At 38.4% G+C, this 25,450-nt stretch overlaps 1 protein-coding gene across 5 annotated transcripts; it reads right to left on the reverse strand.

Annotated features, from left to right (window-relative positions):
• Positions 1–1,593: 1,593 nt before the first annotated feature.
• On the reverse strand, positions 1,594–25,194 carry CTH (cystathionine gamma-lyase). 5 transcript variants are annotated; one of them, XM_019919978.3, is made up of 13 exons: positions 24,589–25,187; positions 22,480–22,580; positions 21,063–21,144; positions 19,385–19,480; positions 16,797–16,906; positions 14,594–14,725; positions 11,393–11,450; positions 10,873–10,950; positions 9,140–9,292; positions 7,716–7,837; positions 5,641–5,693; positions 2,485–2,623; positions 1,594–2,169 (listed from the first exon to the last, which is right to left on the reverse strand). In XM_019919978.3, exons 1-13 carry the CDS (start codon positions 24,662–24,664, stop codon positions 2,143–2,145), a joined length of 1,227 nt encoding a protein of 408 aa, XP_019775537.2. In that variant the 5' UTR covers positions 24,665–25,187; the 3' UTR covers positions 1,594–2,142. The 5 variants fall into 5 exon arrangements, 4 of the variants coding, with proteins under 4 accessions (XP_019775537.2, XP_019775540.2, XP_004328072.3 ...); XR_012324292.1 differs by lacking the exon at positions 1,594–2,169 and adding an exon at positions 3,155–3,252 and having other exon boundaries at positions 24,589–25,194; XM_019919981.3 differs by lacking the exon at positions 14,594–14,725 and having other exon boundaries at positions 24,589–25,191.
• Between the last annotated feature and the right edge of the window lie 256 nt (positions 25,195–25,450).

Genomic DNA, 25,450 nt, shown 5'->3' on the forward strand with positions numbered 1-25,450 from the left:
TTGACCTACCATCTGCAGCAAGCTCCCCAGAAAACCAACTCCTTATCTACAATAAATAACCCAGGAAGCCAGCTGCTATAAGTCAGATGTGTAGGAAATTTGATTACTGCCTCTAGTGACAATCCAGGAAGCTAAACAGTAACTTCTGTAATAATCAGCCCCAAATGGTTAGGACTTGATTAATAACTGACAGCTTCCTTAATTTTTGTCCCTGCTTTTGACTGAGGACCAAACCTAGAAAACGAAATATGCTCCCCTACCCAATCACACAGGATCCCCACTTCAAGTCAACCTGCCCACCGCTTCCCTAGGCCAACAGCCTCTAATCGGGGCATACTTGAAGACTTCTCTTTTTACACTACAAAGCTTTTTCATTCTTCTGTCTGCCTTTGTTTTTCTTAGCTTTTTTTTTTTTTTTTAACATTTATGACAGTGATTTAATGTTATTCATTTAAAAGTCATCTAACAGTTTTAAATTCGGAAATTTTTGTTTCTCATCCACATTAACAGGCATTAAAATTTCTGCAATTCCTATGCTCTGCCTTCCTTTGAGTCTGCCAAAAAACAAGTGACAGTAGCTGACTCCCTTGTAAGCTTAGAATAAATAGCCTTTTCTTTTCTTATTCAAATGGTCATTTGTTTATCCCTACAGCCTTAAGGTACAGAAATGGCAAGAAATCAAGTCTTCCAGAAACCACAGTGGGATATAACCAGCCTCAAAATGCTGCTACCGGGCTTCCCTGGTGGCGCAGTGGTTGAGAGTCCGCCTGCCGATGCAGGGGACACGGGTTCGTGCCCCGGTCCGGGAAGATTCCACATGCCGCGGAGCGGCTGGGCCCGTGAGCCATGGCCGCTGAGCCTGCACGTCCGGAGCCTGTGCTCCGCAACGGGAGAGGCCACAACAGTGAGAGGCCCGCGTACGGAAAAAAAAAAAAAAAAAAAAAAATGCTGCTACCTACAGAGACAGAATTTCCAGGGTCCCTACACATAATTCAGAAATGCACAATACATAAGAATATGTATTTGTATGTATTCTCCTCCTACCCAGCACTATTATTAATCGAGTTCAATGATAGGCTCCCCCACCCCAGCCATGCCCTTGGGCATGCAGGATCTTAGTTCCCCAAACAGGGATCAAACCATGCCCCCTGAAATGGAAGCATGGAGTCTTAACCACTGGACCACCAGGGAAGTCCCAATGATAGGATTTTTTAAAACTGAAACAAATGGTGATAGCAAATGTGACTGAAAGTCTTTAGTACAAACAATTTAAAAAATCCAATTATTTTGACTTACGACATAGTGACAATAACTTGCTGATTATGCTTCTAGCTATGAAACTATTTCTTCCTTTAGCCTCAACAAATTTACTCTTTCAGATGAAAATATAAGAAGTAATATTTCTCTATAAAAGTGGCTTTTGACCTGCCCCGTACAGATTTTATAACTAACGTGCAAACACTAAGATTTGACCATGATAATTACACAATTGAATTTATAAAAATTAAGAAGCTGAGACCTCTAAGAGTTGGGAATTAAAAGGGCCCAGGAATACAATTTAATGCCACATAGTACAGAAATATCACAATGGGATACATTTGATAATTAGATTTATTTTTTAAAAAAATAGTAAGTACAACCTTAAATCAGTAAAATTTCACAGACTTTTCAGATATTTGATTTTTGGCTTATGGTAATTAAGTGTAAACCATTGCTTTGAGTGCAATTTTCAACAATATACAAAATCACCCTTGATTTAAGAACATTCATTTAATAATTTAAATTCCTCAGAAAACATGAAAAATGAAATGCCATTATATTGTAAACATGATCAATATAAATCTTAAGCTTGAAAAAAAGAACACAATCCCCAATAGCAGCACAAATCTCACCTCCTTCAGAGGCAAATGTATATCCAAATTAACAAAAAGATCTTAACAGAATTGACTTGTCAATTACAATATGGGAAAGAGGAAACTTTTTAACAGGAATGATACCAGGAAGATTACAGTTGTGAAAGGTAATAAAGTCCCTTAAAATTTTCACTTGAAAACTCTGCAAAGGCTCATTAATGGTCCATTCAATTATTCAGAAGTTTTGATCTTTTTGCAGGAAGCAACCTCTAATAGCAGTTCTGGAATGCTACTTGTGACTTGCATTTGGAGAGTGCTGTATTAACAGTGCACAAGAAAAATATGTTATTAAACCTTCAGGCAAAGACTTCACCTCCTCCAAGAATTCTTTTCTGAAGACTACATTCTTTTAAATCTGCATTTCGACTGATTTCCCTATACATTTATACACCCTGTATATTGTAATAAGAAAAGAGAAAACATTTACAGTCCACTCTATAAACATAGTGAGGCCACTCTATAAACATAGTGACCCGCCGCTCCCAAGATTAAGCATGTGCGCGCGCGCGCACACACACACACACACACACACACACACACACACACACACACACACTAAAATAAAACTTACTGCTGCCTTCAAAGCTTGATCTAGATCATCCAGTAGGTCTTGTTTATCCTCTAAGCCCACAGAGAGTCGAATCAGTGTGTCACTAATTCCAAGGACTTCTCTGTCGCTCTTAGGCACTGAAGCATGGGTCATGATTGCCCTGAAAGAAAGAACGAGCAAAATTTTGATCACTATATTGTAGCAGGGGATGCATGTTTCTATCTCATAAATTGCAACTATTTTCAAAATTTTTCTACTCTAAATATCAAATGCTTCATACACCTACAATGTTTCGCAGGCAAAAAATTAAGGAATTGTGCAAATTATCATTTCTAGTCATGATTTTAAATGAACACAAAGATCTTTTATTGTTTTCATACCATCAGTAAGGTATACTCAATCGGACACTGAAGGTGCCAGTCAAACACCCCCATGCAGGAGGGGAAGACATAGCCTCCAGTGTGTGGATTTTAACACCAACCTGAATGAGGCCTTGGCCAGAAGTCATACACCCCATGACCAACCAGCTGCACTTATAAGAGGCCTCTTGGATCAAGAGCTGGTCAGAATTAATTCCATCTGGATCAAAGGATCAATCCAGAACTGGACCTTCTGAGGCAGATCAGGGAAAGACAACCTACGATCACTGGTAGCAATCACTAAGCATTAGGAATTAATTCCAACACATAACTCATGACACAGAGGCCTCAGAGGATGTTCAAGATCACGTAGCAACTCATCGTCATCGTCAGCATGGGTAAGGGTAGAGCACCTACTATGGTTCAGGCTCTATAGTAAGAATTGGGAAACCAAGAAGAATGAGATATTTTCTTTAGGTAACAAAGCAGGAGCTAAAGACTATGACAATTCACAAAACAGAACAGTCTACAGCAAATACCAAACAAGTATGGACAATAAGAACTGCCGGAGATCAGAGGAGGGAGAATCTCTGCGGGCTGAGACATCACAGAGGGGAGGCTTATATAGTCTTAGGGAGCGCTTAGATGTACACTGCCCCCAACATTCCACCATCCCCTTCCACCACACGCAGAAGGAATCACTTTCTCCTATCCACTTCAGGCCCATGGAAAGAAAATCTGAGTTGTGTCCAAAGTAAATGAATATCTTCTTTGATCACTCTAATGAAGTTTTACATGCAAACCTCCTCCTTAAAATGTTCTGCCTTTTTAGGCTCTTAATTCCTTAAAAGAGAGTGAATGTGTAGAAATAAGAACTTAGGCTTCTGGGACCAATAGACTTGGGTATGATTCTCAGCCCCTCCACATACTGGCTGTGTTGGGCTTGTAAAAGTTACCTGGCCTCAGTCAATTTCCTTATCTCAGTACACTTTTATCCACATTTTACAATCGAGAAAACTGAAATTGAGAGTGGATAAGTAAGTTTTCTAAGGTCACCAAGTTAACACACGTTGTTAGGCTGGGAGACCAACCCAGTACATGTTGGCTCAGCTTCCTCCCCGCTGACTGCAATGCTGCACTGGTTGCAGCGTTGTTGGGAGACACAGAATGAGGGTGATAAAACAGACAAGCTCTGACCTAAATTTATGCTTCCACTGGCACTGGGGTTAGCGCTTAGCTGGAGCTCCTGAGGGCCAAGCAACTTTAAACCACATCCCTAAATAAATCAAGCAAGGTCTACTTTTAAGAGAGCCTTAAAGTAATATACATTGCATTACTACGAAAAATAAACCAATTTCATATGCTGAGTGTGCCCTCTTGTGCATCCAGACTTATTAGCAAGCATTTTCCTGAAAGACTAACAAAAACCTCTATGGCTTATTTTAATTATTTGAATCATTATTTGGGTTTCATTTTTTTTTTTTTAAAGATTATGAAATTGCCTGACTCTCCGCATGAACTATAAACTACTAAACCAGGGCAGGAAATGTGCCTAAATTTTAGTAATCCCTGACATTCCTCTGCACATAGTTATTTCAGAAATGTTCATGAAGGGCTTCCCTGGTGGCGCAGTGGTTGAGAGTCCGCCTGCCGATGCAGGGGACGCGGGTTCGTGCCCCGGTCCGGGAAGATCCCACATGCCGCGGAGCCTGCGCGTCTGGAGCCTGTGCTCCGCAGCGGGAGAGGCCACAGCGGTGGGAGGCCCGCGTACCGCAAAAAAAAAAAAAAAAAAAAAAAAAAAAAGAAATGTTCATGAAAATTAAAACATAGAAATATACCATGCATTTAATACAGTTGAAAATTAATAGGTAATGATATTAATTTATCTCTGTAATAATTATAATTATTGGTCATAGAAACGTAAAAAGAAAAACAGGATGTAGCTCAGGAATGCTTGCTGGGACAGATAATCATTAAATAATAATCATTATTTTAATTATTAATACTATTTTATGGATGAAAAGACTGAAGCACAAAGGTTAAGTGATTGATGTTCTCAAATCCAGATCAAGGCTGCTTTAAACTCTCCGCTCACAGTTTCTGACACAAAGCCTCAAGAGTGAAGTTGCTAACATATTCCTGTGTGACATTTGATTCATCAGCAAAACTTTCTGAACCGTTGTTTCCTTGTCTGTAATATAAGCTGTTGGACTCCCTGATCTTAGGCTGTTTTGTGTTCTATTATCCTCTGGTGCTTTGATAAAATTAGATGAATTGGTTGGGTCAGTTAATGAAGGGTCAGGAATACAGTTGAATTTTGGGTTTATGTCACAGATGACACAGAGCCATTTACCCCACAGAAAACAGAAAACAAACAGACTTGATGGTAACTAGCTGGGCTCTCCTCTGATAAATAAGAGTATGGAGGATTTTTTTTATCAGAAACACATTGTCAATTTCCCCTGGAGTCTTAAAATCAGCCCTTCTGGTACAAAGTCTCCAACCTCCCTTCCAGAGCAGAGTGGAGTAGAACAAGTGGCCCTGGTTCGGAGGTCAGAGAATTACCCCTGGAATCTCCTTCAGGCAAATAGGAAAAAAGCAAAATTTGGGAGGACGCAGCTTACTGTTTAGTAGCCCCCATTAGATTTTTATCAGGGTCTCCATTCTATGGAGTTAGAGTCCATTCCAACTAGATAGTGCCATGCTGCTCTTATTGCTAAATATCTTGAATGATCCCCGATTTTATCCTACTCCTTTTCCAAACAATCATTACAGCTGAAATCAAAGTTAAAATACTGAGAAAAACAGAAATACTTACGGAAGCTCAGCAAGACTTTCATATCCTCCCAAGCTCTCAGCCAGCGTAAATAGCTGTGGCAAAGAAAATATTAATATAGATCTTCTACTAAAATAAAAATACTAAAATCTAAAAATAAATGTTGTTGATAAAATGGCCTCGGGACGGGGGATGGAAAATGGTGCAATTATGAATAAACTACAAATTGGATAAAAACTTGGAGAAAAAATCAGAATAAAATCCATAACAATGATTTCACCAGACTAAATTAATTAATTTATTTATTTTACTTATTTTGGCTGCATTGGGTTTTTGTTGCTGCGCCCGGGCTTTCTCTAGCTGCGCCGAGCGGGAGCTACTCTTCATTGCAGTGCACAGGCTTCTCATCGTGGTGGCTTCTCTTGCTGTGGAGCACGGGCTCTAGACACATGGGCTTCAGTAGTTGTGGCTCGCGGGCTCTAGAGCACAGGCTTAGTAGTTGTGGCGCACGGCCTTAGTTGCTCCACGGCATGTGGTATCTTCCCAGCCTAGGGCTCGAACCTGTGTCCCCTGCATTGGCAGGCAGATTCTTAACCACTGCGCCACCAGGGACGCCCCAATTAGACATATTATGTGTTAATTTTTAAAACATTAAAAGTTGATCGGTGGGCTTCCCTGGTGGCGCAGTGGTTGAGAGTCCGCCTGCCGATGCAGGGGACACGGGTTCGTGCCCCGGTCTGGGAGGATCCCACATGCCGCGGAGCGACTGGGTCCGTGAGCCATGGCCACAGAGCCTGCGCGTCCAGAGCCTGTGCTCAGCAACGGGTGAGGCCCCAACAGTGAGAGGCCCGCGTACCACAAAAAAAAAAAAAAAAAAAAAAAAAGTTGATCGGTACTTCCCTGGTAGCACAGTGGTTAAGACTCCACGCTCCCAATGCAGGGGGCCCAGGTTCGATCCCTGGCCAGGGAACTAGATCCCACATGCATGCCACAACTAAGAGTTCATGTGCCACAACTAAGGAGATGGTGAGCCGCAACTAAGGAGCCCACATGCTGCAACTAAGGAGCAGACAAAGATCAACTAAGGAGCCCTTGAGCTGCAAAGAAGGAGCCCGCCTGCCACAACTAATAAAAGGAGCCCACGTGCCGCAACTAAGGAGCCAATGAGGCACAACTAAGGAGCCCTTCAGCTGCAACTAAGACCCAGCACAATAACATGAGCTCTAAAACCTCAGAATTATTACACTTGAGACATAGCTCTGTGGTTAACCTTTAAATAAAAATCTCTAAATGTCTATCAAGTTATACAAACTTACTCATTAATATGTATCACTCACTAAATTAATACATCTATTTAACCCCTTCCTAGGGAAGAAGGGAAAAAAACTTGGTTGTTGTATTTAGTGTTAAAGTGTCATAGAATTTCACAACATGTTAAAAATTCTTCTCACAACTGTGTTAAATCAAATGTGCACTACTATATTTCTGATTTTAGAAGTGGACAAATTTTAGAACCAATAGAACTTTGACTAATCCAGAAGCATCCTTTTCTTTAGATCTGTAGTATTTAAAACTCAGTCTTAAATACATTACTGCATGAGCTCAAAGTATGGAGTTACACAGGTCTCTCTCCCAGGGCCCCTGAGAGCCTTCTGCCTCTGTGAACATTAGGCAAAGGCCTCCCTTCCGTCACTCCAGGCAGATGCAACCTGGGTGGTGCAGGGTTTAGAAAGCCATTCCTAGGCTGGATTTCAGAACAGTCTTTCGTCATTGCAGTGACCACACACTACTGCGGTTTCATATAATACTTCATTTGAAAAGACGGTTCACTTTAAATTTAAAAACCAATGGATTAGAACATTCTGTCTCTCTCAAATGGACGGCAGTGTGCAGAGTTAAATAAGTTAAGTAAGCAGATTCATATATCTGCTACTGCAACACTCTTGTTTCAAGTGATTTTCCAACCCAAAGCATTTCATGACAAAGAGGCTTGTGGGTGTGAACTCCAGGTACAACAACATTAATATGAGTCAGGTGGAAGTGAGAAATAATGACTATAATAATGTTATAAGAAGGTCTTAACGTCTACAGTTTAAAAAACTAGTTTGAAAGTTTACCTTTAGGTTCTTGAGGAAAGTCTCAGCATGTTGAAGGGAGCCCTTGATATAAAAGGTGATCATCCCTGGGCAACCTGTGCACTGACGCTTTGCCAGCTCATGCTGAGGATGAGAGGGCAGTCCTGTAGTCATAAGGTATAACGAATGTCTTATTTTAGAGTCAAACATGTAATTTCAGAACAACAACAAAATCACCATTTGCTTAAGTCAACTGCAAATAAGCCTAATAATGAGCTTTATGCCATGTTGACATCTGACCTCTTGTTCTGGTCCCTGTCTATCTCTCTAGCTTCATTTTGACCTATCTTTTCTGGTCTCTCCTTGCTCTAGCCATGCCAGCTTTCTTTACACCAGTGGCATCACACTCTTTTTCATCTTGGGACTTTTGCATATGCTGTCCCTTTAACCTGGAACATTCTCTCCACTGACTGCCCCCTTCCCTCTGTTAATTATATCCTCTGTAATTTTTTTGCTTAATGTCTGTCTTATCCACCAGACTAACTCCATGAGGAGAAAGCTATTTCTTTTATTAATAATTGGATCCTAGTTCCGAGTGCAAGGCCTGGCCCATGGTTGGCTTTAATAAACACTTATGGAAAAAATCTGAAATGTCTTGTCCATGACCTTTTAACAAATGCTACCCACTCCTCAGGGCACAGCCCAAAACTTTTCTCCCTTCCTCCATTCAAAATGCACACCAGTCAACAGCTCTATACCTAGTGTACATATTAGGGCATTTAATCTCATACGTATTTCTGCCTTGCCTTATCTAAATTCCTTAAGGGCAGGGATCAAGCCTAATTCTCCTTTACACCCAAGACTACATGGATGCACACCTCAAAAGGGTTTAAAAGAACTATTTACTTAAGACGACCAGACCACAATTAAAAAGTCTGGTAAAATAAATCCAAAGAGTAACATGTAAGTCTGCTAACTCACATGAGCATTTCTAGATGTTGTAAAGGTGAAGAAATTCCAAAAAAATGTAATAGAATTTCGGGGGAGTTTTGGTACCAAGTATCAAGTCTCAATCTATATGAGATAAAAGTTAGAGCTAATGCGGAATATCAGACTGATAAGATTACCAGCAAATTACTGGAAAGTACAAGGTTGCAATCCTGGAACAGGTATACACAAACCTTCAAGCTAAAGACAGGAGCATCAAATATGTAAGATTAATTTTTTAACATCCAAGCAACCACTAGACTATAGACAACACTAGGCCAGAGATCATGTCCATCTTCTTTACCATCAGACCCACCAAAAAGCCTGACACACAGACACACAAAAAGCTCAATAAGTGAACAACATAAAAATACATGAAAGCACCTAACTTACAAACAAATGTTACATAAACAGGATGCATAGGATGACACTTAAAATCCTAGTGTAAGCATATGTGCTTAGAAAGCAGATTAACATACCGGGATAAATAACCTTTTCTACCCAAGGATTCGACTCCAAAAACTGAGCAACTGCCATTCCATTTTCGAAATGCTTCTCCATGCGGATTTGTAGAGTCTTCAGACCTCGATTGCAGAGGTAACAGTCAATAGGAGATGGAACTGCTCCAAGAGCTGCAAAATGAACATGTCCTGGATTAGTCTGAAGGTGAGGAGGCACCCAGAAAATCCTCTCACTGCTCTTTTTCATTATAGTGACTCTGAGAAGTTAGCTACAAAGACCAATGTTTGAGTTTTAGTGGGAAAAATTAATATATCAAATTAGAAACATGAGAATGAAGCATAAAACATGCTTAGTGAAATGGGCTTTAAAATGAGAGGGGAGGGCTTCCCTGGTGGCACAGTGGTTAAGAATCCACCTGCCAATCCAGAGGACACGGGTTCGAGCCCTGGTCTGGGAAGATCCCACATGCCGTGGAGCAACTAAGCCCGTGAGCCACAACTACTGAGCCGGAGTGCCACAACTACTGAAGCCCACGTGCCTAGAACCCGTGCTCTGCAACAAGAGAAGCCACTGCAATTAGAAGTCCACACACCGCTACAAAGCGTAGCCCCTGCTCACCGCAACTAGAGAAAGCCCACGCGCAGCAACTAAGAGCCAACGCAGCCAAAAATAAATAAATAAATTTATTTTTAAAAAAATGAGAGGGAAAATGAATTATCCTGAAAATTAAGTACAAATACAATGATATGAACTTTTCAAATATGAGCATCAAGTCTTTTCTATGATTTTAATGAAAGGACATAGTTTAATCTTGTATTTCTTTGACAGAGTATTATAATACACAGAGAAAATAGCAGTTCAGCTCCTATTATTTCTGAGTGTTCTACCAATATTCTATTTAGCTTTTGTCTAAAGCAGCCTGTGATTTCCCATGCCTCCAGGATACGTGCCTCAGTCCTTTTTTTTTTTTTTTTGTAAATGAAAGGAATTTATCAAGCAATAAATTTTGGTTTCCTTCCTCAGTGCCCCCTTTTGCTACCCAACATGTATTCCCTGGAAGGGGATTTTTATTCCTAATTATGTTTGTATTTTATCTTTCTGTCAAATCACAGTGGTTAAATCAAGTCTCTTCCAATAAACCCTTCTCCATACCTGAGATAAGAAAACAATCTAAACAGAAAACAGACGTTTAGACACCTGTTGAAAAATATAAGTTTATATGTTAAGTGCCATTTAAAAGTTATCATCATTTCAGATATAAAAGGTATAGTATAAGAAAGCCATCATTCCAAATGTTTAAAAAAAGAGACAAAAGAATCCATTAAGTCATAAAACTAAAAATTCACTTGAGGAACTTCCTTGGTGGTCCAGTGGTTAAGACTCCACACTTCCAATGCAAGGAGAGCGGGTTTGATCCCTGGTCAGGGAACTAAGATCCTACGTGATGCTCGGTGGGACAGAAAAAAACAAAAATTTACTTGAGCTTTACCAAATTATGATCAAAATTAACATGGCTTTGAAAAATAACAAAACGTATCTCTTGGTCATGTTGTAAAGCCCTATTATGTTATAACTGTATTTTTATAACCCAATTTCTCTTTCCTCTAAAAAATCAGAATTTTTCCCACTATTTCTCATTTCTTCCTAAATTAGTGGAATGCTATCACTTCACAGCACTTAGTGGAAATACAAATATCAAATGTAGTCACTTTGAGAGCATAAGGGGAAATTTGGGTTTTTTAATACTTACAATTTTGCAAGAATCGGAGCCTATCATGAAGCCTCTCAGAATTAAGTGACACTAAGCCCATCACAACATCACTGTGGCCTAAAAAAAACAAAACAAAACCAAAAAACTTTAAATTAAAAACAACATATGTTTATTCCTCAGCTTATAATTTCTAAAATGTGACTTTCACTTGAAAAAACTCTGGGAAAAATCGCTATAGAGTCAGTTTAAATAAACTTTAGCAAAAGCTATACCTTAAACAATAAAATTAAAATAATGTAAAAATTAAATGTTTCTTTTTAAGCTATCAGCAGGATAAAAATATAACATTTATAGTAAATTTTAATCCTCTGCTGTTAAATCATGAGCATAGTTTTGTCTGCTATAAATGAAGTCCTATATTTAATCAAAGTATTTTCTTACTTTCTACATGAGTCACAGAGAAAACCTGAATAATAGAAGTAAAGGGATAAAAGGATAAAGTCTTATGCTACTTTCATCTATTGATGGAAAAGAACATTCTAAGTGAAGACTGTCTTACCATTCATATATTTTGTTGCTGAATACATACAAATATCAGCTCCCAGAGCCAAAGGCCGCTGAAAAGAATAAAAGGTTTTTATTCCAGATGGGAAATCACTTGAAAATATGCTTCATTGCCTGCCTATTTATTATTGTAAATTCCATTCCTATTCTAACTTTTAAAAATACGCACATCTTAAAATTTCCAGGAACTCTGGTATTATCTTTCCCTTTCCTCCCTCACACCAAATAAAAATACAAAGTATTAGAACCAGTATTAAATCCAAAGGCACAAATTTTCTGGAAATAGCAGATAAACTCAGGTCAACAGGTCTTCTGAACTTGTTTCTTTACAGCAGTTGCTGACTAGCCCCTAAATTTATTACCTTTAGCAGAGATGTTGGCATTTTATGACTCAGTAAACACGGAATAGTTGACACATTTAGCAATTGTTCTGTCAAGTAAGTATAAAAGTGATTTGCTTAGGTTTTTAATCATTAAAACCTTACAATGTATGCTGTGGTTATTTATTGATTTGCCATGATCTTGACTCTTAATTACTCTTTTATTATACTAGTTTTGTCAAGTGTAAAATCACTTATAAGGAAATTTGTTTAGATTGTTTTCCCTCACTGAACTTTCCTGCAAAGTAATTCTTTAGTCTTAGATGTCTTTGTTTGCGGTGAAAATTAAACTAATAATCAACTTATTCACTAAATAATGTAATATCAACATCTTTCCATTTAAATTTCCTTTAAAATAAAGTGTGTGTATGCGTGTGTGTGCGTACGTGCGCGCGCGCATGTGTGTGTGTGTGTGTTTAACCTCCCTAGCTGGGGGCTATGGGACTTTTCATTTAGGGTTTCAAAAATAGGACATTTTAAGTGTGGTATTCCTCAAAGCACTCTCTATATATGTGTTTGCTCATCTCTAAAGTGATGAGTCAAACTAGATGTTGTGTGAGGCCTCTTCCAGTGCTAACATTCTGTAAACTCTATGGTCAAAAGGAAAAATTAAAACCAATAACTAACAACTGTTGATGCCATTATGCTCCAAGAATCATGAGTTACTTTACATAACCCAGTGAAGCACTTTACATAACCCAGTGAAGCATTGTTCAAAATACTTTATCTAACTCAATAAAATCAGTATGTTTATGACTAATTGTACAGATGGGGAAAAGGGACTAAGAAAAATAAAATAGATCATTCAGATTTAAAAAATTGGTAGAGACAGGACTCAGACTACCGGAATTCAGAGGTTCTACGTGGAAACTTTATGCTTGTATGTCCATTTTGCCTTTTGTGAGACTTATAAAAGATCAAGAAGACAAAAGACAGGAAAGACAGAACATACCCACTTTTCATGAGTGTAAAATAATGAGAGGATCTTTTCGGAAGATTTGCTTTGTGGAACCAAATGTGGTTCCACATTTGGTTTGTGGTTGCCTAGGGACACTGTGATTCTTATTAATTCAACTGGAATGAATCCAGACTGAAATGAAGCAAATTGCAGTCCCTGGCATGAGGAATATGATGTGGGCTTCAGAAAGGTGGAAAAACTGGACCTATTTTAGTGACAACAATAGGAGAAAAAGGGCCAGGCCTGATGAGTAACCTGGGCAGGCCCAGCTAAAATGATTCATGCGATCTCTTTGGGAATATACAGGACTCATGATGACTCAGCTAGAGCAATCCTATGCTATAATAACTGCCCTACTGTAAGTGGTAGATGGGGTAAGGAGTTGGGATAAAGACTCCAAGAGTGAAAATCACCTGGGACAAATAGATGATGCCAGGAGATTTTCACTTGGAAACAGACTGCCTTACTTGATATAAGAATCAGCTGGGGCTTCCCTGGTGGCACAGTGGTTGAGAGTCCGCCTGCCGATTCAGGGGACACGGGTTCGTGCCCCGGTCCGGGAAGATCCCACATGCCATGGAGCGGCTGGGCCCGTGAGCCATGGCCGCTGAGCCTGCGCGTCCAGAGCCTGTGCTCCGCGAGGGGAGAGGCCACAACAGTGAGAGGCCCGCGTACCAAAAAAAAAGAATCAGCTGAAGCTATATCATGAGCCAAAGGTAGATGACACATGAAGCCATCTGAACACATTGTAGCCAGGAAATGTGTTTCAGGAAAGGAAGGTAAAACATGGTAGTGCCTTCCGAATAAAATGGAGTAAGGTGAAGAACAGCTTTGTGCAGACTCCTAGGGAGTCAGCCAACTTCAGGGACCCAGAACAGAGGCAGGGAATATAAACAATTGAGCTTGTAAACATCTGCCTAATTGAAGAGTTGGAGAAAATGAGCTTGGGTTTCAGGAGCTCTGCAGAATAAAGGTGAACTACAGGAGGTGTAATAAGAATGACCACAGGATACAGACAAAAAGGAAATAGCAGGGAGATGGTAACTCCTAATAAAGAAAGGAAACAGAGTTAGGTTACTCAGAGGAAACAAAAGGAGAACGTGTGGGGAAAAGGCAGACAACCAGTCAATTATAGAGAGATCCCAAGATGATCTACCAAAAGGAGCAAAGCAGAAAAGAAGAATCTGGAAAAATGTACAAGAAAAGAAAGAAAGGAATTGCAGATGAATGGGAGGGTTTGAGTGGGGAAGAGATGTATGTAGAGGACAGGCAGGAAAAGAGAGAGTCTAAAAGGAGCACTGTAAAGGAGCTGTACTCACAGATACAAGGTGAAACATGGAGTAGAAATTCATGATACAAATAAGGTAAAGATATAGAGGGCAGGGCATGGTCTTCGAAGCACTGAGGGAAGACAAACTAGAAAGAGGGAAGACAAATGGAGAAATAATGTGTGATGTACACTGAGATGTCATTGAGTATAGCTTTTCTCTTCCTTTTATTTGAAAAGTTAGCCAGGTTTAAATATATATAAAATAATATAACTGACCTGGAACCAAAACATAAACATTGAAACCCCTACTATGTGTAAGGCACTGACATATACAATCATATAATACGGCCAGGTCTTCAAAGAGTTTACACAGAGAACTTAAAAGCTTTAATTAAGAAACATTTAAAACACACAAAGTCCCACAGAACATATTAACGTAGTGTTGAAAAGATATTAACTAATGGTAGGAAAGATCCAATTTTAATTCTTTGTCTAATCAATAATTATAAGCAGATTTCATGTAATTTAATGTAAACAAGTCCTTCCTCTCCTAATTACAGGTACCTGTGTAATCTACTAATCATTTACCTGGAAATATGCCGACATAAAAGTGTTATCCACGACCAAAATAATGTCTCCATGTTTATGGACAGTATGTGCACAGGCTTCAATGTCAATCATCTTCAAGATAGGGTTTGTGGGAGTTTCAATCCAAACAAGCTAAAACAATTCAGTAAATGACAATAGTTTGTAAAAACACACTGCCAAACATCTATCTCATATACTGTAACCATCTGGGAGGCTACATTGGAAGACCATAGATGATGAAGTTTAAAGGTTTGAATCTGAATCCCAGCCCCATGAATTTCTAAGAAGTCATCATAGGTAAGTAACTAACCCTCTACGTTCTTCCAATTTTTTATCTATACAATAGGATTGATAATATTTACCTTATACAGTTGTTGTAAGGCTCAAATGAGATAGTGTACATATAAGCAGAAAAGCATTCAAGTTAATTATTGTAATTATTTTCCATTAAAAAGAGGATGAATTCCAAAGAGATAGTTCAATGTCTGGGAATTTTGTTCTCAAAAATAAATAACATAGGTTGTCTAAGTTTACATTCTGGAATTTTCAGTAAAGAGAACTATCTCTATGACGCCAAAAATATCCTGAATAGTAACTTAACGCCAGATGCACTAGAACCTACAAAATAAGTCCCCAGAACTTGAAGAAGAGAATGGGTTTTAGAGTGAGGAAGAAAAGTGACACACACAACAGAAAACCTGGCCACAGCTCACTTAAGAGACAGTATCATATTTATCTGTCTATTCAAAACCCAAGCACAATCCAGGCACATCAAGGATGTTTGATAGTTATAGAAAAGACCAAAGAAAAGAATTCTGTTTGTTAAACAAGCTGCCACTGTATTGATTGACATTATCTACAGCTTTCTTTTTAAAAGGATTAATGGTTCTTTTTTCTATGTAAATGGACAAGTTGTCTGGTTTAACTCTCTTCCTACTCTAGAGTTTTACTGTAGAAAAGACATGGTAGTTAAAATAATGCCTATTCTACAAGAACAGAATTATTTAAGAACATATAAAATTTTATTTCTGGGTAAGAATTTATTATTCTCATTCATAATAAAAATTAATTAAAATAAAAATAAGTAAATAAATACAAAATAGATTTTATGTAGACTTAAAAAATCTACTTCAAATGATGGGGCAGACATTTCAGGGGGAAAAATGTATTATTTCAAGTTGGTAAAGAGGCACTATATAAAGTTCTATTGACAAGAATTAATATACACACAATATGCTTTCCTCCCTTAGAAAGACTCAAACCAGCTATTTTAATAAGAATCTTTTCTCCCAAGCAAGAAAACAAACAAAAAACAACAACAACAACAACAAAAAGTTCCTTTACAAACAAGCCTTAATCACTCAAGCTCACCCTGGTGTTAATCTTCAAAGTAACTTGTGTGAGAAAAGTTTTTCATTTTTTAGCATTCACTGCAACATAATCTTGAGTACAATTCAAACCTTTTAATCATTAGCAAAAAGTTGGAAAAGGCTGATACTTATAAAAGGCACTGGTCCTTCTTTTCCCCATGCAGAATTTCAATGAAGTCCCAAGAAAGAATATCACATATGCCATTCATTCCAGCACAAAACACCTTCCGGTGGCATACAAGCTTCCCAGGATGGAAGCTAAAGACTGCTTGTGGCTCATTCTCTGTTTCTATCATTTTGCTGAAGTATCCCTTAGAACCCTTAAAACTATGCTTAGGGTTTGGGGGCTTCCTTACAAACTTCCTTTTCTGTAACCCAAACTCTGTGGTGACTTTTGTTACCAATACTAGCTTGGTAATGCAGTTAAGAATTGTCTGCTTTTGCTAACAAATTTTTTAACAGTCATCATGTATTGGGTACTGTAATAATCATTTCATACGCCTTATCTCATTTAGTTCACACAATCACCTTTCAATAAGGCAGGTACAATTGTCCCCATTTTGCAAATGAAAAAAAATGAGACTTTGGTTAAATAATTTGCCCATGATAATACACCAACCATGATACAGAATTAGAATTTGAATCCCAATACAGAATGCACGCACCTAACCATTATGCTATACTACACAGAAGTCAGACCTATCCTAATCTTGATGGTTTCCAATGGCTTCCAGTAAAATTTGTTATTCAGATTTAAATTATTTCCTCAAGCAAACAGAAATGATGAAAACAAAACATCACAAGGAAAACAAACAAACTGAAAACTGAGTTACCTTGGTTTCTGGAGTAATAGCTGCCTCTAACAATTTGGTTTTTGAACAATCAACAAAAGAAATCTTTAATCCAAATTCAGTTGCCACCTGCCTGAAGTACCTGTTTGTACCTGAGGCAGAAGAGAGTCAGATAAAATGAAAAGAAAACTGTATTAGGAAATATTAATTCCTTAAAAGTATAAACACTTAAAAAATATAAGGAAGTGTCAATCACCAATAAAGAAACAACTAAAAGCAATTCTACTTTGTTTGAATAGTTTGACCTTCTCATATACTAAAGAATATAAGACTTAAATTTTAAACTAAAAATCAGAGTCAAATAAAATACACTTGATACCCACACCAAGTTGTGTGAAGCAGAAAATGTTTCTTAAAATATACAATCTCTACTCTTCAAACATGAAGTGGCATGCTTCCTGAAATATCAATATCTTTCTAAAACAATTCCTTCCTACTACTCAAATCTAAAATAAATGAACTGGGACTTCCCTGGTGGTCCAGTGGTTAAGACCCCAGGCTCCTAATACAGGGGGCCCAGGTTCGATCACTGGTCAAAGAACTAGATCCCACATGCCACAACTAAGACCCAGCGCCACTAAATAAATAAATAAATAAAATTAAAAAAAATAAATGAATCAATGCCAATGAAATATTCAAAATAAAATTTCAAACTGATTATACTTTGGTAAGAGAAAAGAATTGGTTTTTATCCTTTGTTCTTTCTCAATCTTTTTCTTATGCGGTTCTGAAAGCTTTAGTAGACAAATGAGACAATGTAAATCAAACTACTAGAGTTTTACAGTGAAAGAAGATAAATCATTCAACTTAGAATGGCTTCTTTTAAAAATACGGTTCTGGATTTGATGTATATATATGCAAATTTAAAGAAAAATTTGCTGTTATTGATAGTGAACCAAAAAAGAAAAAAAAAATTATCATCAAAGATATACTGGAGGGACTTCCCTGGTGGTGCAGTGGTTGAGAGTCCGCCTGCTGATGCAGGGGACACGGGTTCATGCCCCAGTCTGGGAGGATACCATATGCCGCAGAGCGGCTGGGTCCGTGAGCCATGGCTGCTGGGCCTGCGTGTCCGGAGCCTGTGCTCCGCAACGGAAGAGGCCACAACAGTGAGAGGGCTGTGTACCACAAAAAAAAAAAAGATATACTGGAGGGACTTCCCTGGTGGTGCAGTGGTTAAGAATCTGCCTGCCAATGCAGGGGACAAGGGTTTGATTCCTGGTCCGGGAAGATCCCACATGCTGTGGAGAAACTAAGCCCATGCGCCGCAACTACTGAGCCTGTGCTCTAGAGCCTGCGTGCTTCAGCTACTGAAGCCTGTGTACCTAGAGCCCGTGCTCCGCAACAAGAAGCCACGGCAGTGAGAAGCCCGCGCACAGCAACAGAGAATAGCCCCTGCTCTCCTCAACTAGAGAAAGCCCATAGGCAGCAACGAAGACCCAATGCAGCCAATAAATAAATAAATACATTTATTTTTTAAAAAAAGATATACTGGACTTTTGGTAGACTGATCCTAGGTAATATAAGATAGAAAAAGAATGTAAAGAATTGTTAAAAAATCAACAGCAATTTTCAAGATTTTGTACCTATGTTTACCAAAAGGTTTTTATAATACATTATAATAGTAATGAAAAATTTGATTTTTCTATAATTTCAATTCATCAGACTATCATAGGGTACTATGATAAAATATAAAGCATTTTGCAAATTTCTGAGAGGGATAAAATGATTACTAAGAGTAAGTCTCTTCCTTCAAAGAACTTACAGATTTAACTTTTTGTTCAAATAGGAGATAGATAAAATGATAATAATATTCCATAAATCACATTTTAATTATTTGGAAGCATTTGGTATATATGTATAATATACTTACAAAATTTTTTGCTGTTGTTTTGAACACAAAAATCAGTCTTACTTAAAGGTAAGGGCAACTTGTCTTCCTTACCTTCCCACTTACCACTTTATATAACTAGCATTTAAACAATTTGGAATGAAAGTTCTTAAATTTGTATCCATGGATAGGTTTCAAGGGGTAAGGGTCCTTGGAGAGGAGCCTTATCATTTTAAAATTAAAATGATAAACGTTGGGTATAGTCTTAAGCGCATTTTTTGGAAAGAGGTCTATAGCTTTCAACAGCTTTTCAGAAGCTTCCCTAAAAAAAAAAATGCAGGGGGTGGGGTGGTTAAGGGTTGGGTAGAGTTAAGCCCTTTGAGAATGACTTAGGTTATAGACCATCTTCACTGGAGGTAAAAATTTTTAATTACACTAGAACACTCTCTCTTTAAACACTATCTTCTCTAGAGTAGAATATATCTGGGATAAGCTCATTCCAGCTGCTTAAATAAAATTATTATTAAACAATCTCTCTTATAAGCAAGTTCTGGAGCATAGACCCTAAGTGTTTATGCTCCTCCTTTATCAAGTGTGAACCAGCATAGAGTTGTTCATCATATTTTGAAAAGATAATCAATAGTCAATAATCCTGGTAGCACTGTTAATATAATTCAGGACCCATTTTATTGTCTTTCAAATATCAGCTGAAACAACATGAATGAGAGAGGTCACCTACCTCCATACACATCATCCATACAAATAATTTGGTCTCCTGCTTTTAAGAGATGGGTAACAGTCACAGTGGCTGCTAAACCTGAAGCAAAGGCCAAACCTAAGGTAAAAACCAAGTTAGAGTAAACCAAAATGTCAGAACTATAGGTTAAAAACACCTACAGTATTTAGTTGCATTACTTTATATCCCTCTCTCTGCTGACTGAAAGACAACCGTCACTACTGAGTCACCAGAAATCCCCTGATTAATACCATTACAAAATCCCCCTTTCTATTTCAAAAATAAAATATCTTTAAAATAAAAATACTTAATTCTGCTTTGGTTATAACATTTCTCTGAAAAGCTTCAAAGAAATAATTCTTTACAAAATTCGGAGACAAAAGACCAATTGCCAATTAAATTACACTTTAGAAGTATCAAACTCTAAAGAAATTTCAAACTTGAGGAACAGAGCTAAGATATGATTCATCCATTAACTATATGGATATGCAGTTGAGAAAATATTTTAACAAAACTCACAATCAGACCTGATAAATTTAATAAATTTTATTTTTTTAATTTTTTAATGTGGATTCTCTTTAAACACATGTGATCCTGAATCTCATATTGAACAAAAATAGTGAAACTGAATAATAAAAAAATAACTGGCATTGTACACATTAAACACTGTAAAGAAAAATATCCTGATAAAATATCAGTGTATCACCTTGATGATAAAAATCACTTGTGACCAGTAGATGGGATATCCAATTAACTTGGAAAATGTAATTTTTGCAAAGTTTTTTCAGAAAAGTTGAGGTTGACATTGCAGTTCTCTACTAAGCAGATCTGTGGTCCAACAATGAATTCATACAGAAAGCTAACCTTTAAATCCCATTCAAAACAACCGTGTTTTCTGGAGCCCACCTGAAAAAAGTGTCTGGCATATGAACCCTCAGCCTTTATAATTTCTGTGGGAAATAATATTCCCCACACATTACTAAATTTAAGAAATTTAGTGTTTAAAAAACTCCCCCTCTCACCCAAAACAAAAGAAACTCCCCCAATCCCAAACAAACACCAAAGCTCATATTAACATTTCTGATTCCTACACTCTTGCTGTGAGAAAACTCCTAAGACTCTCCTTTTTTAAATTCACGATTCTGCCCTCATTTAGTATCATTTGTATAGAAAGTACAAAGATGATTTAACAGCCGTCCACTCCCTTCACGGAAGAAATTCAAGTTTTGAGGAGTTAATCCCTAATCTCCCAAAGCACAGTATCAAGGGTACCTGGCTATTGCAAATGTTCCTTGGTGCTACTCTCAGGCACAAAATAGCAGGTGAATGAACCAGAGTATAAGAAAGCTTATATTCTCATAGGTGGTATTATAAAACTTAGTTAATTTGTATCTATTTATACTGACAGCTTCAGACGAAGAGTACGTTTACATGAATTCTAAGTGGCAAATTCTGCCATTTTGCCTCTCTTCATATTTATTTTCACCTTATAATTACACATATACATATGAAGTCAGCTGTGGGACCTCAAGCAAATAATTCAATGTCATAAAAAAATAAGAGTTTTCAACTAGCTAATCCTTATTTCTTTCCAATTCTACATTCTGTGCCTCTATAATTTTTTCTATACAAATAAGAATGGATTCTAGATTTTACAAACTTTGAAATGAAAATCACTTACTGTACTTAGCCCCATCCAGTGCTGCCACTGCTTTTTCCAAGCAATTCCTGGTGGGATTTCCAGAACGGCTGTACTCAAAACCCTGAAGGAAAGAAGTTAGAGTTCATCCTAAGGGATTTAAATTTATTATCAGGGTCTTAACATAGACATTTCCTCAACTACAGGTCCATCCTGCCATGCCTTTCTGTTATTTATCTATTACATGTCTTGCCATTAGACAGAAGCATCACTGTTGTGGCCGTAGTGGTATGGAGAGGCCCTGAAGTCAGCCAAACTGGGTTAGAATTCTGTGTCTGCCACTTATGAGCTACATGCCAATAGGTTAGTTACTTAATATTTCCCAGAGTCAATCTCCATACCTTTAAAATGGGAATAAAATACAGATATCTACTTCATAAAATTGATGTGAAGATAAAATGAGATAAGTTCTCTGCATGATGCCTGGCATGTGCTAACCACTAGATAAATGGTGGTTTTTATGTTACAGTCACCTCTACCCATTAATCTAGGGATATTAGGAAACAGGAACCACCTGAACCAACAGAGTAAACCTATTTCTAACCTGCACTTCATTTCCTAAAAAAATAAGTGTTGTGAGCTCTGTTTAGCATCCAACAGGAAGCTATGAACAGATCTTACAAATGCTCGAAGTTCAGATCTTAGCTCTACAAAAGCAACTCAAAAAAGAGAGTAATTCTCGGCAAAACAGCTCTATACAACCCCTTTTTAAATTTTGCATTATATTCCTTTTACATGTATGACACTATACTACCTGAATTCATCCAGTCATTTTATTTGATTTATTTAGTTTTATTGAGGTATAGTTGATGTACAATATTACATAAGTTTCATGTGTACAGCATAATGATTCACAATTTTTAGAGGTTATATTCCATTTGTAGTCATTATAAAATACTGGCTATATTCCCTGTGCCGTACTATATATTCTTGTAGCTTATTTATTTCATATAGTAGTTTGTACCTCTTAATCCCCTACCTTAACCTCCCTCCCCCCTTCCCTCTCCCCACTAGTAACCACTAGTTTTTTCTCTGTATCTGTGAGTCTGTTTTTTTGTTGTTGTTGTTATATTCACTAGTTACTTTTATTTCTTAGATTCCACATATAAGTGATATCATACAGTATTTGTCAGTCTCTCTCTGTATCCAGTCATTTTATTTAATCCTCACAATCTGCTCTAAAGAAAGTAAAGCCAAATGTTACAGGGAATGTCAGTGCCAGAATTCAAAGCCAGGACTTAAACACTCACTAAAAATCCTATACATACTTTTCTCCTCCTGCCCCACATAGCACATAACAAAACACAACCACTCTTACACCTGTTTCTGATTCAGGAGCTCCCAGTATTAGAGATAGATATAGATATGGCTATAGATATAGATATTTAAGTTTTGTTGCCTTTTTTGTCTCCTTGTTTTTGACAAACTGGGTAGACATTTTATAGGGCTCCAGGATATCCTCATTACTGGCCACCATCACCTCCTTGATGTGACCTGCAGCTGTACTCCAGACAGAAAAAAAAGTTTAGATTCATGTGGCTATTGCCATGGAAAGGTAGTCCATGTCTCCCTAAATATTCACTGCAGAGATTTAACTTTGTGGTTGGGGAGGGGGGTGGGGGGAGAAGCATATTTCAGTGCCAATTCTCACGCTCATTCATTCAATGACTTTCCAGATGGAAGTGGAGAATTAGATGCTTCTCATTCAGCTCCTCAAATTCTCTTTAGTGCTCTTAACTGACATTTTAAAGATATTAAGAGGAGTTTGTGGATTTTACCACCCCTGCTGCCTCTCTGAAAACATTTAATTGTTAATATCACAGATAAATTATTAACTTTTGCACTAAATGCTAAAGCTTGGGCAGCTACACATTCACAAAGCCCTACACGAGGAAGAAACTTGGAAGACAGGTTGTGTACACAATTTGATTACAAAATATAGTAGCTAGAAGTATCCTAAACCAGTTGTAGAAATGCCCTTAGAACTCTACTTCACAAAACAAAGGGCCACGTCTAAAAGAATTTTCCTCAACTTATATAACATAACACACTAAAGAGGTGTTTGAAGTATAATCAAGGTTTTGGATCTACAAAGTGTATTCAATTACAGTTGACACTTGAAGAACTCCCAGGCTAGGGCACCGACCCCCTGCTCAGTGGAAAATCCATGTACAACTTATAGTCAGACCTCCATATCCGAGGTTCCTCCATATCTGTGGTTTATGTCCCCAGATTCAAACAACTGCAGATTATTCAGCACTGTAGTATTTACTATTGAAAAAAATCAACATATAAGTGGACCTGCACAGTTCAAACCCCTGTTGTTCAAGGGTCAACTGTAATTTCTTCTGGACCTCAGCAACTTTTAAATACTCCAAGATCCATCAAGTATACTACCAAAAAAGGAAAAGCTATGTAATGAACACAGAGGCCTATCTCATCTATGACTCTGGGTAGGTTCCTTTTCTATAAAAAGTACATAATATCTGTCTTGCTCTCTAACCTGGTTGTTGTCCAGATCAAACAGAAAAAGTGCAAATATGAACACCATGAAATAGCAAACTACTGAGCAGTTATAATGTACAATGCAGCTTAACATACATATCAACAACTTATGTGGTAGGTACTATTATTAACCCATTTACACAGGATCAACCTGAGGCTTAAGATAAGTCAAGTAACTTGCTCAAGACCAACTGGCTAAAAAGAGGTGGTGTCAGAATTCAAACCTAGGTCCTCTGACTACATGATTTAAGCTCTTAATTACTAAACCACAATGATGCAATGGGTTAGACTATTGCTAGCATTACTGTAGTATAGCACAGGATAGACTAATGCCCAAGAGTGGGTGGGGTTCCAGAGCAGTACTGCATTGGAATCCCGGCTCTACTGCTTACTAGCCAGGTGGCCTTTGCATTGATACTTATCCCCAAATCTCAGGTTTTTCATGAGGGAAATAAGAACCTAGTTCATACTAGAATTGCTGTAAGAATTATCTGAGGCAATATATGTAATACACATGATAGAATGTAACTATGAATCTGGCTCAATGGCTATTAATAACTACTGGAATAATATTGGGAGTTAATAGCTACTGGGAATAATCTTGATTCCAGGTGAGTTATGAGACTCTTAATTTTTTTCTTAGTTGACTCCTTACTATATCTTTACAATTTTTGTTGCTAAAGGTAACTTAAGGAAGTTATGACACTCAGTTTTGAACTGCAAATTTGCCAAAATCACATGAATATCAGTCCAAATCTATAGGGCATGTTGGACAAACTGTTCCTTCCAGTCCTGCTTATCAAAAGAAATGCTTATCAAAAGAAATATGATCATTGAACCATTCAATACAAAGCTTTATTACAAGGAGGTTTACAGGTGTAGCAAACATCATTCCTGATATACACAAATTAAACCTCACAAATTACTTGCGTGCCTTCTTAATTTATAAGCCATCTCTCTTTTACCGCCCAACACTGGACCGCCCCAGACAGACCCAGCTCACCAAGTGCCGGCCAGGAGCCCCTTGCTTGAACGTGGTGGACAGTGAGATGGGAGGCACTACAGCGTGGGAAGTCCATTGCTCTGGTTCCTGGCCCACATGGATGGCCTGCGTAGCGAAATGTTGGAACCTAGGCAGGAAACCGTGTGGGGAGGCGTCTTTTTCCTGCATGCTGATCTGCGAAGGAAGGTGAGAGTTAAAGGGCAAGGAAGATAAAACTGTGAAACTGGTGAGTCGGGGCTTGAAAAAGACACGGAAGAATTAGGCGAAAGAGAGGTAAAGGTATGCCCAGCAGGGTGACCAGCGGCGAGCGCACAAAAGCCGGACTGTAGCTGAGACTCTATTAGCGGGCCGGCAGCTTTGCTTCACCTCGGGGCGGAACCACCGCGACCCAATGAGCGCAGGCCCCTACGCGGTCCCTGCTCCTCATTGGCCGGCAGCGGAGGCGTCGCCCGGAGCGTCGCCGCCAACCCTCCGGCACAGGACTTGGAGTGAAGCCGGGGTCCCTGGGCCCCTTGGTTGGTCCCTGCTGGTGAAATTCCTGAGTCCCGGCCCAAGGGAAGCTTCATTGCTGGCTCCTGTGAGCCACCCAGGCGTCTGTGTGACCTCAGACCGGAGGTTCGCCAGAGATGTGCAAATAAACTGCCTTGACACTGAAACCGAGTAACCTGTAAACAGGCCACGCAAATATCCTCCTCTTACCGTAGCCCTTGCCCCAACCCCTCCCACCTCCACCAACCGCCCTTTGTCCTGAGGGCGGTTCTGACAGACGAAGCAACAAAGTGGAGATCGGTGACGAAAACGGTGGCCCAAGCTGCCAAATGTGCAGCTTGGATTCTCATTAACTGAGGGCAGCCTGCCTTTG

Source organism: Tursiops truncatus, chromosome 1, assembly GCF_011762595.2.
Source record: "Tursiops truncatus isolate mTurTru1 chromosome 1, mTurTru1.mat.Y, whole genome shotgun sequence".
Lineage (NCBI taxonomy): Eukaryota > Metazoa > Chordata > Mammalia > Artiodactyla > Delphinidae > Tursiops > Tursiops truncatus.

Bases quoted from the DNA above. Each gene is read 5' to 3' on its own strand.
- CTH (XM_019919978.3), bottom strand. From the start codon at position 24,664: ATGGACTTCCCACGCTGTAGTGCCTCCCATCTCACTGTCCACCACGTT. The intron at 7,838-9,139 runs GTATGTTAATCT...TTATGACTACAG, and splicing joins AGAAAAGGTTATTTATCCCG to GACTGCCCTCTCATCCTCAG. The intron at 2,624-5,640 runs GTAAGTATTTCT...TCTTTCTTTCAG, and splicing joins GAAAGTCTTGCTGAGCTTCC to GGCAATCATGACCCATGCTT.